Source organism: Osmerus mordax, chromosome 4 (genome assembly GCF_038355195.1).
Source record: "Osmerus mordax isolate fOsmMor3 chromosome 4, fOsmMor3.pri, whole genome shotgun sequence".
NCBI classification, from domain to species: Eukaryota; Metazoa; Chordata; class Actinopteri; order Osmeriformes; family Osmeridae; genus Osmerus; species Osmerus mordax.
In genome coordinates, this window is record NC_090053.1 from 1,839,455 (window position 1) to 1,853,683 (window position 14,229).

General features: G+C 46.5%; 2 protein-coding genes across 2 annotated transcripts in view; both read left to right on the top strand.

Annotated features, from left to right (window-relative positions):
* The first annotated feature begins 2,071 nt into the window (after positions 1-2,071).
* On the top strand, positions 2,072-11,690 carry LOC136942078 (aminopeptidase N-like). The gene is made up of 20 exons (XM_067234845.1): positions 2,072-2,742; positions 2,984-3,126; positions 3,370-3,506; positions 3,718-3,844; positions 4,231-4,385; positions 4,821-4,934; positions 5,294-5,437; positions 5,571-5,636; positions 5,840-5,905; positions 6,366-6,538; positions 6,681-6,757; positions 6,981-7,114; positions 7,211-7,266; positions 7,564-7,711; positions 8,393-8,484; positions 8,805-8,915; positions 9,163-9,330; positions 9,745-9,885; positions 10,094-10,175; positions 10,475-11,690. The coding sequence occupies exons 1-20, from the start codon at positions 2,072-2,074 to the stop codon at positions 10,631-10,633; spliced, it is 2,964 nt and encodes a 987-aa protein (XP_067090946.1). The 3' UTR covers positions 10,634-11,690.
* Positions 11,691-12,213: 523 nt separating this feature from the next.
* LOC136942079 (aminopeptidase N-like) overlaps positions 12,214-14,229 on the top strand; it is an 8,539-nt gene continuing 6,523 nt past the window's right edge. Inside the window, exons 1-3 of the mRNA XM_067234846.1 lie at positions 12,214-12,749; positions 13,555-13,697; positions 13,942-14,081. Of these exons, the coding sequence (XP_067090947.1) occupies positions 12,214-12,749; positions 13,555-13,697; positions 13,942-14,081 (819 nt within the window). The remainder of the gene's footprint in view (positions 12,750-13,554; positions 13,698-13,941; positions 14,082-14,229) is intronic.

Consider the following 14,229-nt stretch of genomic DNA (forward strand, 5'->3'; position numbering starts at 1 on the left):
AATTCTTACCTTTTGCCTCCCATTGACAACATACAGGCAGTCGTCCCAACTACCACTTAGAGAAAACGCACATTATTTTGCTGCCTGAGAACATAAGGAACCCCTCTCTGTCAAGGCCAAAGCTACTACAGCTTAGTGTTAGTACTTTTAATATTGTTGTCTTAATCAGTGAAAGTCTCTACACGTGCAAAAGAGAAATCTGACATGATGTCATAACTGTGTTTTAGTCTGCTGTTATGACTGTTTTATCTCCCCCTCTAAACTTGCTGATACTCTATCTCCACATCTTTGAAGTCTTCTTGAAGTTTCTGTCAAGATATTCATCTGGCAAAGGTTTAGTGCAGAATCAGGGTGCAGGGTCACAGTGGAAAGAACTCATAAACCAATTCAGCTTTTGCAAGCCTCTTACAATCCAGAACTTATTGTTTCTTGGTTTTGGTGGAAAAAAAGGACACAGTGCTAGGAATACCTCCATCTTTTTTATTGTATGTTCCACTCATCGGGAACTCAGTCTTGTACAGTTGTGTTGTCCATGTGATGCACACCGTCTGCCCACTAAGGAGAGAGGGGTTGGTAAATCGACAGAATGCCCACTACTTCATCCTAAACTACACCACTGGTCTCATTTTAATAATTAAAGAATTGTATTGAGTTCCTTTTTTGAAGCTGTTCCCGTAACAACCTATGATAGCGTTATCTCCTTTCCTTGCTGATAGAATCAACCGATGACCTGTTATCAGGGAGAGGTGTATATTAACACAGTGCAACAAACCACAGCAAGGGTTTATGGACTTGTATTGTAAAAGGGATCTTTATTAGTCCACACGTCATAAAAGGACAGAAGGGAATTATTGTGTAGTTTGTCCTTTCTCTTATTTTCTACAGAACGTGGGGGGGGGGGGGATGTTCCTTCTGTTGCATTTTATATGATTTAATTATGTCCGGTATCACAATTTCACAAGTTATCACAAGTTACACCATAGGTCATGAATAAGAAATCATTTACAGCAAAATCTGAGTTTCGTTTCATCAGTTTTCAATTCGGCAGATGCCATGATCAAGGTTTCAGAGACAAAAAAAAGAAAGTCTTCTGCAGTTTCCTGGTGCTGTTGTGTGTGTTTGCATCATGCCACTCAGCCAAGCCCTGAGAGCGTTTGCAGACAGCATAATAACATCTTTTACAGGGATTCTTTTCAAATTCAGTTTTATAAATGCAGTTGTAAAGATGGGCTGTCCTCAACCAGTTGAACATGGACTATTACGCAACAGTGGCTTACACAAAACCTTTAACCCTCGTGCTGCCTTCGGGTCACATGACCCAAAGGTTCATAACGAACCATCGTTGTGTTTACCCAATTTTACCCAATACAAAAACAAATAAAAATAATTTTATTTTAACCTTCGCAATGTGGGGGGTCTGAGACAGCCCAACGGTTAAAAGAAAATTCTTCACTTATGCGGTAAAGTTGTCGCAATACGACGGTGGGTCACAACGACTGATGGGTCAGAATGACCCGAAGATAACACAAGGGTTAACTCATCCTTCACATTGTTTTGGTGCTTGGGAACCAAAAAGGACCCACAACTGTGTTTTATAAGTCTCATGCACTCAGTTTCACATAGAACTCTGGAAGATACTGATTGCGACAACTCATATATGAGGTGATTCAAGTTGATTCAATACTTGAATACTTGTTACTTGATTCAATACTATAATTTTTTATTTTCTGCTCTCTGTCATCGGGACAGATTGTATGCCCTCAGTCTGGTTTAACTGCCAATAAATGACAGTGATTAGAATCGTCAGATTGACAATCAGATTGTCTCGTTTTTGATTAGATAGACCTACTTGATTTTATGGGTAATACTTTTTATGAATCTGCCATGTCAGAATGATCCTTCACTTCTCAGTTTGTGTCCATCTCCCCCCTCTCTCCGCCGGTAGGTTGTCTACAGTGTCTCCACCAGAGGAGGCTTGAATAAATGGATGATCTATTGTTGCTGGTGGGAGGAGGGCCTGCTCATGGTGTATATATACAGCTGCACGCAGACACGCTCCCACAGGGTTAACATGGGGAAAGGTTTCTACATCAGCAAGGCTGTGGCAGCGGTTGGGCTTGTTCTTGGGGCCGGGGCAGTGGCCACCATCATCGCCCTTTCTGTCGTCTATTCTCAGGAAAAATCTAAGCTCGCTGAGATCTCTCCGACAGCACCGACCACCACCTCACCACTGACCACCACCTCACCACCGACCACCACCTCACCACTGACCACCACCTCACCACCGACCTCGGTGACCACACCTCTGGCCACCACTCCATCACCCTCCAACGAACCATGGGACCAGTACCGCCTCCCCAAGACCCTGGTACCAGTCTACTACAACGTCTCCCTGTATCCTCGACTCACCGCAGTCTCAGCGGGGCTGTACATATTCACAGGGAAGTCACTGGTGGTGTTCACCTGTGTGGAGGAGACTGACCTGATCCTCATCCACTCCAACAAGCTGAACTACACGGTGGTGGACGGCCAGCTGGCCACACTCAGCGCTGTGGGAGGATCAGCGGCCCCCACCATCAAGAGCTCCCGTCTGCAGACCACCACCCAGTACCTGGTGCTGCAGCTCAGCGGCAAGCTGACCAAGGGAACGTCCTACCAGCTGGACACAGTGTTCCAAGGGGAGCTTGCTGATGATCTGGGAGGCTTCTACAGGAGCGAGTACGATGAGGACGGATTAAAGAAGTGAGTGTTTAGGTTGATTTCATCCTCTCTTTGGTGCAAATCCAGCCAGTGTACCAAGTGTTCAAAGGTAGAATTGACGTTTTCTAAATATACTTTTGGAAATATTTTTTAATGAAAACCATATTCAAACTAAATCTAAATCAGTCCATTTCCATAACGTGTGGTTACCGTCGGACACACTTCTTCAGGATAAACGACAAACAAACCCCCTCTTCTCTTGTCTTTGTGTGCTGTGTGTCAGGATCGTGGCTACCACTCAGATGCAGCCCACGGACGCCAGGAAGGCCTTCCCCTGCTTCGATGAGCCGGCCATGAAGGCAGTCTTCCACATCTCTCTCACCCACCCACCGAACACTATCGCTCTTTCCAATGGCATGGAGAGCAGTAAGTTACCTATCATCCTCATATTCAATTTAATTCAATTCAATTTACTGTTGACATAGTTTACATTATTTTCATACAGCAGACTCTTTCATCCAAAGTGATATGTGAAATCACAAAGTCTTTAGTCGAAACTCAAAACTTTTATCATAGGTGCATGTTGTGTAGGTTCGTTCAGACGTGCGTATCTCAGTGATTAGTCCTCCTAAGGAGAAAGACTCAATCACATTTTCTAAAAACTTTCAGAACCTGTTTCTGGTGTTATCGAAGGACAGAGTGTCCTTATCTCTACTTTCGATGCCACAAAGAAAATGTCAACCTATCTGCTAGCCTTTATCGTCTGTGACTTCGGTTTTATTGGGGAAAATTCGTCTGATCTTCTGGTAATGTATTTCAATGTCAATATATCTAACATTTATCTGCAACAATTGTAATTTAAGTGAGGTTTGGTGTCTGTCTAAAAGTGATCTGCCAATGTTATCTTTCTCAATGACGATGTACAGTATGTAGTCTATTAATGTACAATCACATGTCAAATATATGAGTTTTGGTATAAATACCGTATAAAGTTAACAATCCCTGAATTTTGTGTAGATCCGCATCTATGCTCGTAAGAAAGCCATTGAGGCAGGACAAGGAGAGTATGCGCTCAACGTGACAGGACCCATCCTCAAGTTCTTTGAGAATTATTACAATGCCACCTACCCTCTGCCCAAATCAGGTAAACTAAGACATAAATTAGCAGTTAAACTCACAAATCTTGGTCTTAATTCACATTAATTAGTACAAAACTGTTACTTTTGATTGTGTGTTTTGACCCTTGTGGTAAAAAACGTTTGTGAACGTTTGTGAAGAAATGTGTGACGTATGAATGCCTTTTCGAAGACATATCACAAGGAGAGGTTGTTTATCATAACTGTATGTGTTGATTTATTATTGAGCATTTGATGAAGCCCCTAAATTAATAGTCATAAACAATCCTTCACCCACAGATATTTTCACCAGAAACCTTTTGTCGTGCAGGGGTGTGATAAGGCTGATATTGGACAGTTTGGTTGAGTTTTATTCATGTATTTTTCTGATTCCATGGGCCGCTCCGTGCTGCAGATCAGATCGCACTGCCTGACTTTAACGCTGGAGCCATGGAGAACTGGGGCCTCATCACTTACAGAGAGACAGCCCTTCTGTACGACCCCGAATTCTCCTCCAACTCAAACAAAGAGAGGATCGCCTCCATCATCTCTCATGAACTGGCCCACATGGTACGTTCTTGGAAACAGGATCAACCCTAACCCTTACCATCGCCTATCCCAAACCTTATATCACCTAATCCAAGCCTAACCCTTACCATCGCCTATCCCAAACCTTATATCACCCAATCCAAGCCTAACCCTTACCCAACCCTAGTCCCCACCTATCTCTAACCAAAGCCTTACCCTGACCCCCACCCAAACCTAGCCCCCACCTAATGCTAACCACAATCTAACCCAACCCCAAACCTAACCCTTACCCTCACCCAAACCTAGCCCCCACCTAATGCTAACCACAATCTAACCCAACCCCAAACCTAACCCTTACCCTCACCTAACCCTGTGTGTGACCCTCACCCCACCCTAACTCTCCATATCATTATACCAGGTATAATCAATGTTGGTGTTCATCTGTTGGGGTCATAAATCCTTCTGTCATGTTTGCAGTGGTTTGGGAACCTGGTGACTCTAAAGTGGTGGAACGACCTGTGGCTTAACGAAGGCTTTGCCTCCTATGTGGAGTACCTGGGGGCAGATCACGCTGAGCCCGACTGGAACGTGGTGAGTGATGATGATGAAGATGGCGATGATAATATTTAAGTGTCCCTTGAGATCGAGATGATGGTGATGAGGATGGTGATCAAGTGTTCACTGATGATGGTGATGTAGCCGTGTCCCAATTCATTATTTTCCATACTCTCTCTCCCCTCTCTCTCTCCCTCTCTCTCCCTCTCTCTCTCTCCCTCTCTCTTCCCCTCTCTCCCTCTCTATCTTCCCTCTCTCTCCCTCTCTCTCCCTCTCTCTCTCTCTCTCCCTCTCTTTCTCCCCTCTCTCTCTCCATCTCTCCATCTCTCTCCCCCCTCTCTCTCCCCCCCTCTCTCCCTCTCTCTCCCTCTCTCTCCTCCCTCTCTCCTCCTCAGACAGACCTGATAGTCCTGTCTGACGTCCACAGGGTGTTTGCTGTGGACGCCCTGGCCTCCTCCCACCCCCTGTCCTCCAGGGAAGAAGACATTCAGAAGCCTGCTCAGATCAGTGAACTCTTCGATGCCATCTCTTACAGCAAGGCAGGGCAAACGGGAAGGGGGGGGGGATTATGGATTAAGATCTCACTAGGATATCTGTTCTACTTCTAGCTGTGATTCTGTTCATCTTCTACCCTAGCGGTGTTGTGAGTGTGTGTTTGCTCTCTCTCCCTAGGGTGCATCAGTGTTGAGGATGCTGTCCGACTTCCTAACTGAGGATGTTTTCAGACAAGGGCTCAGTGTAAGAACGTTAAAAGAATATTTCACTCAAAACAAAACTCAACGTATTGTATCTCTGTTGTGTTTCGATATATCTCTACCGTGGTTAATATGAAAAACACAGTTGTTGCTTGAGTGTTAAAGGACAGTTGTTGTTGCAGAAGTTTTAAATTGCATTTTCAGTATGCTCTCAAGGTGAACTGAGCAAATCATTTAACCCTCCAGACGTACCTGAACGCGTTTGCCTTCAATAACACCGTCTACACCGACCTCTGGGATCATCTCCAAATGGTACGCTACCTCATCATGACCTTGTATTCTGTGGTCCGGCCACCTTCATCCACGTAATACACATACAGGTTTATACATCCACATCTCCACATTTGTTGATTAGCAACATGGCAGAGTACATGATGGTTGAAGTACAGCAGACCAATTTAGCTTCAGTGCTCTAATAGCTGTGTGTTCACTGAGATAAAGTTACTTTAGGTTTAAAACATCTTCTTTTGCTCTCTCTCTCTCTTTCTGTATCCTTCTCTCTCTCCCCTCTATATTCCAATCTCTTTTCTTTTTCTCTTTTTCATTTGGCCTCCCTCCCTCCCTCCCTCCCTCCCTCCCTCCCTCCCTCCCTCCCTCCCTCCCTCCCTCCCTCCCTCCCTCCCTCCCTCCCTCCCTCCCTCCCTCCCTCCCTCCCTCCCTCCCTCCCTCCCTCCCTCCCTCCCTCCCTCCCTCCCTCCCTCTCTCTCTCCAGGCAGTGGATGCTACTGGGACGTCTCTTCCCGATACAACCCATAATATCATGAACCGTTGGGTGCTCCAGATGGGTTTCCCTGTGGTTACCATAGATACCACATCAGGACAGATCTCCCAGCAGCACTTCCTTCTGGACCCTGACTCCGAGGTGACTGCCCCATCACCCTACAAGTACGTATGGAGTCCTGCTCATGATGACCTTCGACCTTTTAACTGCTGTACCTGATACAGTTAGCAGACACTTTGATCCAAAGCAAAGAACTCGGTCGTACATGATACAACCTTGTGTGATTATTATGATGCTTTTCCTCAGTTATGAATGGATCGTACCAATCAAGTGGAAAAAAAACAACGGAGACCAGACAACATTCTGGTTGCTGCAGAAAGAAGGTATGTGGCCAAGGATGAGGTGGTGAGAGGTGAGAGCTGTTGATGAGGTGGTGAGAGGTGAGAGCTGTTGATGAGGTGGTGAGAGGTGAGAACTGTTGCTTTAGTGAAGCTACCTCAAGTATCTATAAGCTGCTCAAAGTAGCTTCATGGTGCTGCGAACTTGGAAAACTGGTTATATAATATCATAACTGAGTTATCTTCTTCTTCTGTGGTGGATATGAAGAGATGGTGCCAGCCATGCAAGCCAGTGGGACTGAATGGGTGCTGGCAAACATCAACACGGTTGGATACTACAGGGTTAACTACGACGATCGCAACTGGGAAAACCTCCTCATCGCTCTGAGCAACAATCGAGGGGTAGATTAAAAACAAACAACTACCTTGGCTGTAACTAGTGTCTGTGATTTTGCTGTGAGTAATGTTTCTAATGTTAGTTGGTTGTGGTTCGTGTAGGCGATTCCAGTGATCAACAGAGCTCAACTGATAGATGATGCTTTCAACCTGGCTCGGTGAGCATTGCGTGAATACTCTACTCTCTCTCTCTCTCTCTCTCTCTCTCTCTCTCTCTCTCTCTCTCTCTCTCTCTCTCTCTCTCTCTCTTTCTCTCTCACTCTCTCTATTTGTCTGTTTCATTCTTTCTTCTTTCTTTCTTTCTCTCTCTCTCTCTCTCTCTCTCTCTCTCTCTCTCTCTCTCTCTCTCTCTCTCTCTCTCTCTCTCTCTCTCTCTCTCTCTCTCTCTCACTCTCTCTCAATCATCAGTCACTCACTCACTCAATTTGTTTACGCCTGCATTAATTGTTTGCCAGGGCTAAGATCATCCCCACGGTGCTGGCCCTGAGGACCACCAAGTTCCTCTCCACGGAGACAGAGTACATACCCTGGGAGTCGGCCCTGGACAACATGGACTTCTTCTACCTGATGTTCGACCGCAGTGAGGTGTACGGAGACATGCAGGTGCTTACCCTCTGCAGCGGCACGGCAACGCTGTCCTGCTGCCCGGAAACTCTGTCCTGCTGCACGGCAACTCTGTCCTGCTGCACGGCAACTCTGTCCTGCGGCACGGCAACTCTGTCCTGCTGCACGGCAACTCTGTCCTGCTGCACGGCAACTCTGTCCTGCTGCACGGCAACTCTGTCCTGCTGCACGGCAACTCTGTCCTGCTGCACGGAAACTCTGTCCTGCTGCACGGCAACTCTGTCCTGCTGCACGGCAACTCTGTCCTGCTGCACGGCAACGCTGTCCTGCTGCCCGGAAACTCTGTCCTGCTGCACGGCAACTCTGTCCTGCTGCACGGCAACTCTGTCCTGCTGCACGGCAACTCTGTCCTGCTGCACGGCAACTCTGTCCTGCTGCACGGCAACTCTGTCCTGCTGCACGGCAACTCTGTCCTGCTGCACGGCAACTCTGTCCTGCTGCACGGCAACTCTGTCCTGCTCCGTGGAGGTTCAGATAGTTGAACTAAATGTCTGTGATGAGAGGTGGTGGGTGAGAGAAAGAGAACACTTTTGAGAGAAAGAAGGATAAAGAGAAATAAAAGGAAGAGGAGAAGGAGGAAAGGAGCAGCAACTGACTAAGATCGTACATCTTAATCTATATTTATCTTTATTGATCTATCTACATATTTTCTTCTTTTAGGCTTACCTGAACAAGCAGGTACGACCTCTGTTTCAACACTTCAAGACAATCACCGGGAACTGGACTTATGTTCCGAAAGGACATATGGACCAGTGAGTTTCATATCGCTGCTTGCACTTTCTCCTTGCCATGGTTCTGTTCCTTTATTCATTCAATCATTCATTTGCATCCCTCCATCTCTCCATCCCTCCCTGTCCCTCCATCCCTCCATCCCTCCATGTCCCTCCATATCTCCATCCCTCCATCCCTCCCTGTCCCTCCATCCCTCCATCCCTCCCTGTCCCTCCATCCCTCCCTCCCTCCCTCCCTGTCCCTCCATCCCTCCCTCCCTGTCCCTCCATCCCTCCATCCCTCCCTGTCCCTCCATCCCTCCCTCCCTGTCCCTCCATCCCTCCCTCCCTGTCCCTCCCAGGTACAACCAGGTGAATGCCATCCGGACCGCCTGCAGCACTGGAGAGCAGGAGTGTGTGACTCTCACTTCAGGCTGGTACCAGCAGTGGATGAACAACCCTGAAAACAACCCGTGAGTTACAAACACAACAGTGGCTACATGTCACAAGCTATTAACAATAAGAACCATGAGTTATGTTGTTTATGAGGTATTCTGTTGTTCACAAGAAGATGTGTCCACAATGGGAGATCTAATGAGGGAGTTCCAATTCTGTAAGAATTTAAGAATGTTCCAATCTTGGGATCCGTCATGTCGTTATCTGTCTGTTTCCTGTTTCCTGGCTAAATGAATAAAACGTTAAATGCTTTGTCGACGTCAGGATCCACCCCAACCTGCGCTCCACGGTGTACTGCAGCTCCATAGCAGCAGGGGGCGCTGCTGAGTGGGAGTTTGGCTGGAAGATGTTCGATAACGCCAGCATCGCAATCGAGGCTGACAAGCTCCGTGCCGCCCTGGCCTGTACCCAGAAACCCTGGCTCCTCAACAGGTGGGCTTTACGACAGCTCCACAAAGCGCCAGGGACCTGCTATACATGCCACATTGTTTATGAGGTTGGACTAAAGATGTGAAACTCCCCAACTTCCACCTGGACTAGCTTCCTCTCACTTGACCTAAGGCCACGCAAAGCTGCACTTAGCAGTCGATGACTGTTGTCCATGGACAAGCCAAGCTTGTGTATTTAGTATTTGAGATCAGGTTGTAGTGCTGTGTCTTAAACAGACTACACCTGCAACATTGTTTGTAATGTTGCACTTAAAACATGCAGCTGTTCTTGTTGTGTCCACAGTATTGTAGCTCAGATGGGATTGCTGCACTGTGGTTGAGTTATTGTTGTAGAACAAGGGTATCTAGGCCTGCTTCAGAAGAGCCTCGTTCTCACCCAGAGCCTGTTCTTCATCAGGTACCTGGAGTACACACTGGACGCCACCAAGATCCGCAAGCAGGACGCCACCTCCACCATCGTCTACATTGCTGGCAACGTGGTGGGCCAGTCGCTGGCCTGGGACTTCGTCAGAGCCAGATGGGAGTACATCTTTAATCAGTGAGTTACATCCCTCCACTCTCACCAACTTAAGGCTTCACAATCTATTTTTTGAAAACGATTCACATGGCGGAGCTGTGTTGGACGGGGCTGTGTGTTACGTATGAATGGCGCCTGGTGTTTTTATGATAACGTTTGTGGAGGTGCCTCAACGTGTAGCCTCCCCGTTGGGGTCAGTCTGAAGCCAGATGTGTGTCGCTCCCTGTAGGTATGGAGGTGGATCCTTCTCCTTCTCCAACCTCATCAACGGAGTGACCAAGAGGTTCTCATCCCACTTTGAGCTCCAACAGGTAACAAAGCCTCAGCGTGGGTCACCAACACCAGACAAATTCTTCTAGAAAATATCAGCAACTATTGATGATTTTCCGAGATCTATAATACCCTAGATCTATAATATATAATAAAATAAGTGCACTTACACTTTATTAATGAGGCGATACGCAAATAGTGCAAAGGAACGTACAGCAGAAACTCAAGGATCACAAGTACATAGTTAATGCCATTATTTGAATGGCATGGTGAACCTCGATGCTATCTGAACCCCGGTGCAGCAGTAGAACAGCAGGTGATCCTTGATGTGTCTCCACAGCTCATGCAGTTCAAGGCTGATAACTCTGAGGTGGGCTTCGGCTCGGGCACGCTGGCGGTGGAACAGGCCATCGAGCGGACCAACGCCAACATCAAGTGGCTCACTGAGAACAAGAAGGCCGTCCAGGATTGGTTCAAAGCAGAGGCGGCCGCACCATGAAGGGACTCCATTGGTCATGTGGTGGCCATTTTTTGAGAGAATCAATTGGATGTTTTCTCTTGCTGATATTTATTGAACGGCGTAACCATGACCCCAACATAACCGTCTTTGATACACAAAACATCCGACAATAACACAATAACACCTGGCTGTGATGGGATCATAAGTAGCGCATGCCCAAACAGCGTCTTACAAGTTCTGATTTCCATACAGCTCCATCTAGCGTTCTAGAGTGGAACAGGAGAATCCAGCAGACACCAGCACTACCCAGCTGATGCCCCTGAACTCCAAAGAACATCCTTCAACACACTGTTTTATAGTACACTGTTCTCAAAAGTCGTTGGTCCATCCACCATCTGAAACAATCACAGTTGAAACAACAGTTCTTCAGAAGAACTGTCTCAAAGCTTTTTCCCTCCAGGTAATAAAACACCCAAGCTGGAGGTCTCAAGTCATGAGGTCACATCAACTCCAGGAGATCCCTTAGACTTCTTAGAAGTCCTTTCTAGTCTCAACCAGAATATAAGCAAAACAGTCGACCATTTGTCCTCCTGGAAACAACTGGTTCAACGTTCTCGATTGATCATTACAACTTTATGACCCTTTGAACTAAATCATCCCCTTCTCTTGTATACAGTAACAGCTGCTCAAACCTGTTTCTTAACCTTGGACCTAGAAGCTTTACAAATCAAATCTTAAACCACATGAATTCTATACACAACCTAAAGTTCCACATCAGTCATCTATTTGAAATGTTAATCTTGTTGTGTATTTATAGTTTGGAGAGTTTTCCCAATGCTCGTGTTTCTGGCGGTTTGTGTTTTTGTTTGTTTGTCACCAATATTAAAGGAGATTTTTTTATTTACCATCATGCTCTAAATTGATCATAAGTTATCAGTGTACATTTTTGAGTTGAAAAAATTGTGTGTTCATTTCGTTTTTCTGCTTTTATTTTCTCCTGCAAATAACTGATGTTGCTTTCATTGTTTGCTTAATGGTAATTATGTTAATATTTACTGAACTGTTTTGTAAATCTTTTATGAAAATAATTCATATTAAAAATAATAGACTTTTATTTTGCGCAGCTGCAGTCCTGTGTGTTTTCTTCATCTTGTCAATTCTGGTCTGTGGATTATTCCAGTCAAATGTAAATGTAAATGTAAATAACACGCAGTGTTTCATTACCTACAACAAAAAGGGTAGATAAAAAAATGTGAACTTGAGTCTCGATATGTGGTTGATGGCCACCATGCTCTGAGGCTGTGCCCCTGCCTGGCCACCCACATCAATGTTCCAGACACGCCCCTGTCCCTGCCTCCTGACCTGCGACAGGTGATGTGATTTCTCTCTCGCAGCCATGTTCACGGATGAACCCGTAAAGGTGTCTGTCGTTATCAGAACAATGAAAGATTATTGCGTTAATTCTTCACCGTTATCAGCTGTAGCTGATTGCGTGTCTTCAGCCTCCCCACCTCTAAAGACTGTTCTAATAGATCACCCATTCTTCCTTCAGAGAGCGGTGTAGAGTGCGGTGCTTGGCACTGTTGGGTCAGTCCTCAGACAGTGTGCTGTGCTCAGACATGGGGAAAGACTGTAGAGTCAGTAAGCTGTGTGTCACCTGCGTGGTGCTGGCAGTTATCTCCGTGGCAACTATCGTTACGCTGTGGACGATTGCCTTGACATCCGGTGGTGGCGAGGACGTCACCAGCCCATGGGACCAGTACCGCCTCCCCAAGACCCTGGTACCAGACCACTACAACGTCTCCCTGTATCCTCGACTCACCACAGACTCAGCGGGGCTGTACATATTCACAGGGAAGTCACTGGTGGTGTTCACCTGTGTGGAAGAGACTGACCTGATCCTCATCCACTCCAACAAGCTGAACTACACGCTGGTGGACGGCCAGCTGGCCACACTCAGCGCTGTGGGAGTATCAGCGGCCCCCACCATCAAGAGCTCCCGTCTGCAGACCACCACCCAGTACCTGGTGCTGCAGCTCAGCGGCAAGCTGACCAAGGGAACGTCCTACCAGCTGGACACAGTGTTCCAAGGGGAGCTTGCCGACGACCTGGCAGGCTTCTACAGGAGCGAGTACAATGAGGACGGAGAGAGGAAGTAGGTCCTTAATGTCATGTGTTCACTTAGGGGAAGGTTTTTATTCAAAGCGACCTTTAACCACCATACATGCTGTACAGCTTCTTTTTTATTATGACTTTGATCGCAAACTGTGGCTAGGAAGATGTGATTAAATGATTGCATAATACATGCTTGCTGGCGCTAATCCACTGTATACATAAGCTGGTATGACACAGCTCATTTCTCAAATGAGGAAGCGTATTTTTTCTCACAGAAAGAGGATGTGAACTCACTAGAGTGACCTTATACATAAATTAAAATGCCACCCAAATGTTTATGTTCAAATGGCAACACAGTATATCATGTTAATCTCCAGGGGTTGGCAAATGTGTCAGGGACACTATACACCTCTCTGCTATGATAGAGCTCGTTTTAGAGCCCAACTGAAAGCTAAGCTGAATGTTTGCTTGTGAAAAAACACTGGTATGTCTCTTAACTTCACTACTTAGGTCCAAACATTAGACTAATACTCTGTCTCCTACAGGGTTATAGACTAATACTCTGTCTCCTACAGGGTTATAGACTAATACTCTGTCTCCTACAGGGTTATAGACTAATACTCTGTCTCCTACAGGGTTATAGACTAATACTCTGTCTCCTACAGGGTTATAGACTAATACTCTGTCTCCTACAGGGTTATAGACTAATACTCTGTCTCCTACAGGGTTATAGACTAATACTCTGTCTCCTACAGGGTTATAGACTAATACTCCGTCTCCTACAGGGTTATAGACTAATACTCCGTCTCCTACAGGGTTATAGACTAATACTCCATCTCCTACAGGATTGTCGCCACGTCACAGATGCATCCGACACACGCAAGGAAAACCTTCCCCTGCTTTGACGAGCCGGCCATGAAGGCAGTGTTCCACATCACTCTTATCCACCCACCAGGCACCGTCGCTCTGTCCAACGGAAAAGAGCAACGTCAGTGGATGTGACTATACGATAATGTAGTCGTTTATCAGACAGCAAAGCAACGTGCAGGTGGTATTTATATATAAATACCACCTGCAACCTCTTGATCAAATGTTCTACCACTGAGCTCTATCTATCTGCTTTCAGCACATTTTAGTGTATGGGCTTTACAAAGTCCTTTAGATGAAAAAGTCTCCAGCCTCTGTCTGAGGCCTGCTGCACATCATCATCCTCTGCTTCTGTCCTTGTTCAGAGGTCATCAACGTGACTGTGACGGGCTGTGACATCGCCACCCAGACCAGCTTTGAGCCCACCGAGAGGATGTCCACATACCTGCTGGCTCTGATCATCAGTGACTTCTCCTTCCTCAGCTCTCAGGAGGGGGACGTCCAGGTAAGTACAGCTCAAACGTTATCTTTAGTTATTGTAGTCACAGTGGCCTTGGGTGGAGTAAAGATCCCAGCCCTTTGTATGGGGGTGGGGTGGGGTCTGGGGGTGGGGTCTGGGGGTGGTGTGTGGGGGTGGTGTGTGGGGGTGGGGT

Excerpts from the sequence above, each read along its gene's own strand:
- LOC136942078 (XM_067234845.1), top strand. The coding sequence starts at position 2,072 with ATGGGGAAAGGTTTCTACATCAGCAAGGCTGTGGCAGCGGTTGGGCTT. Across the intron at positions 5,438-5,570 it reads ATGCCATCTCTTACAGCAAG|GGTGCATCAGTGTTGAGGAT; the intron begins GCAGGGCAAACG and ends CTCTCTCCCTAG. Across the intron at positions 7,267-7,563 it reads GATGCTTTCAACCTGGCTCG|GGCTAAGATCATCCCCACGG; the intron begins GTGAGCATTGCG and ends ATTGTTTGCCAG.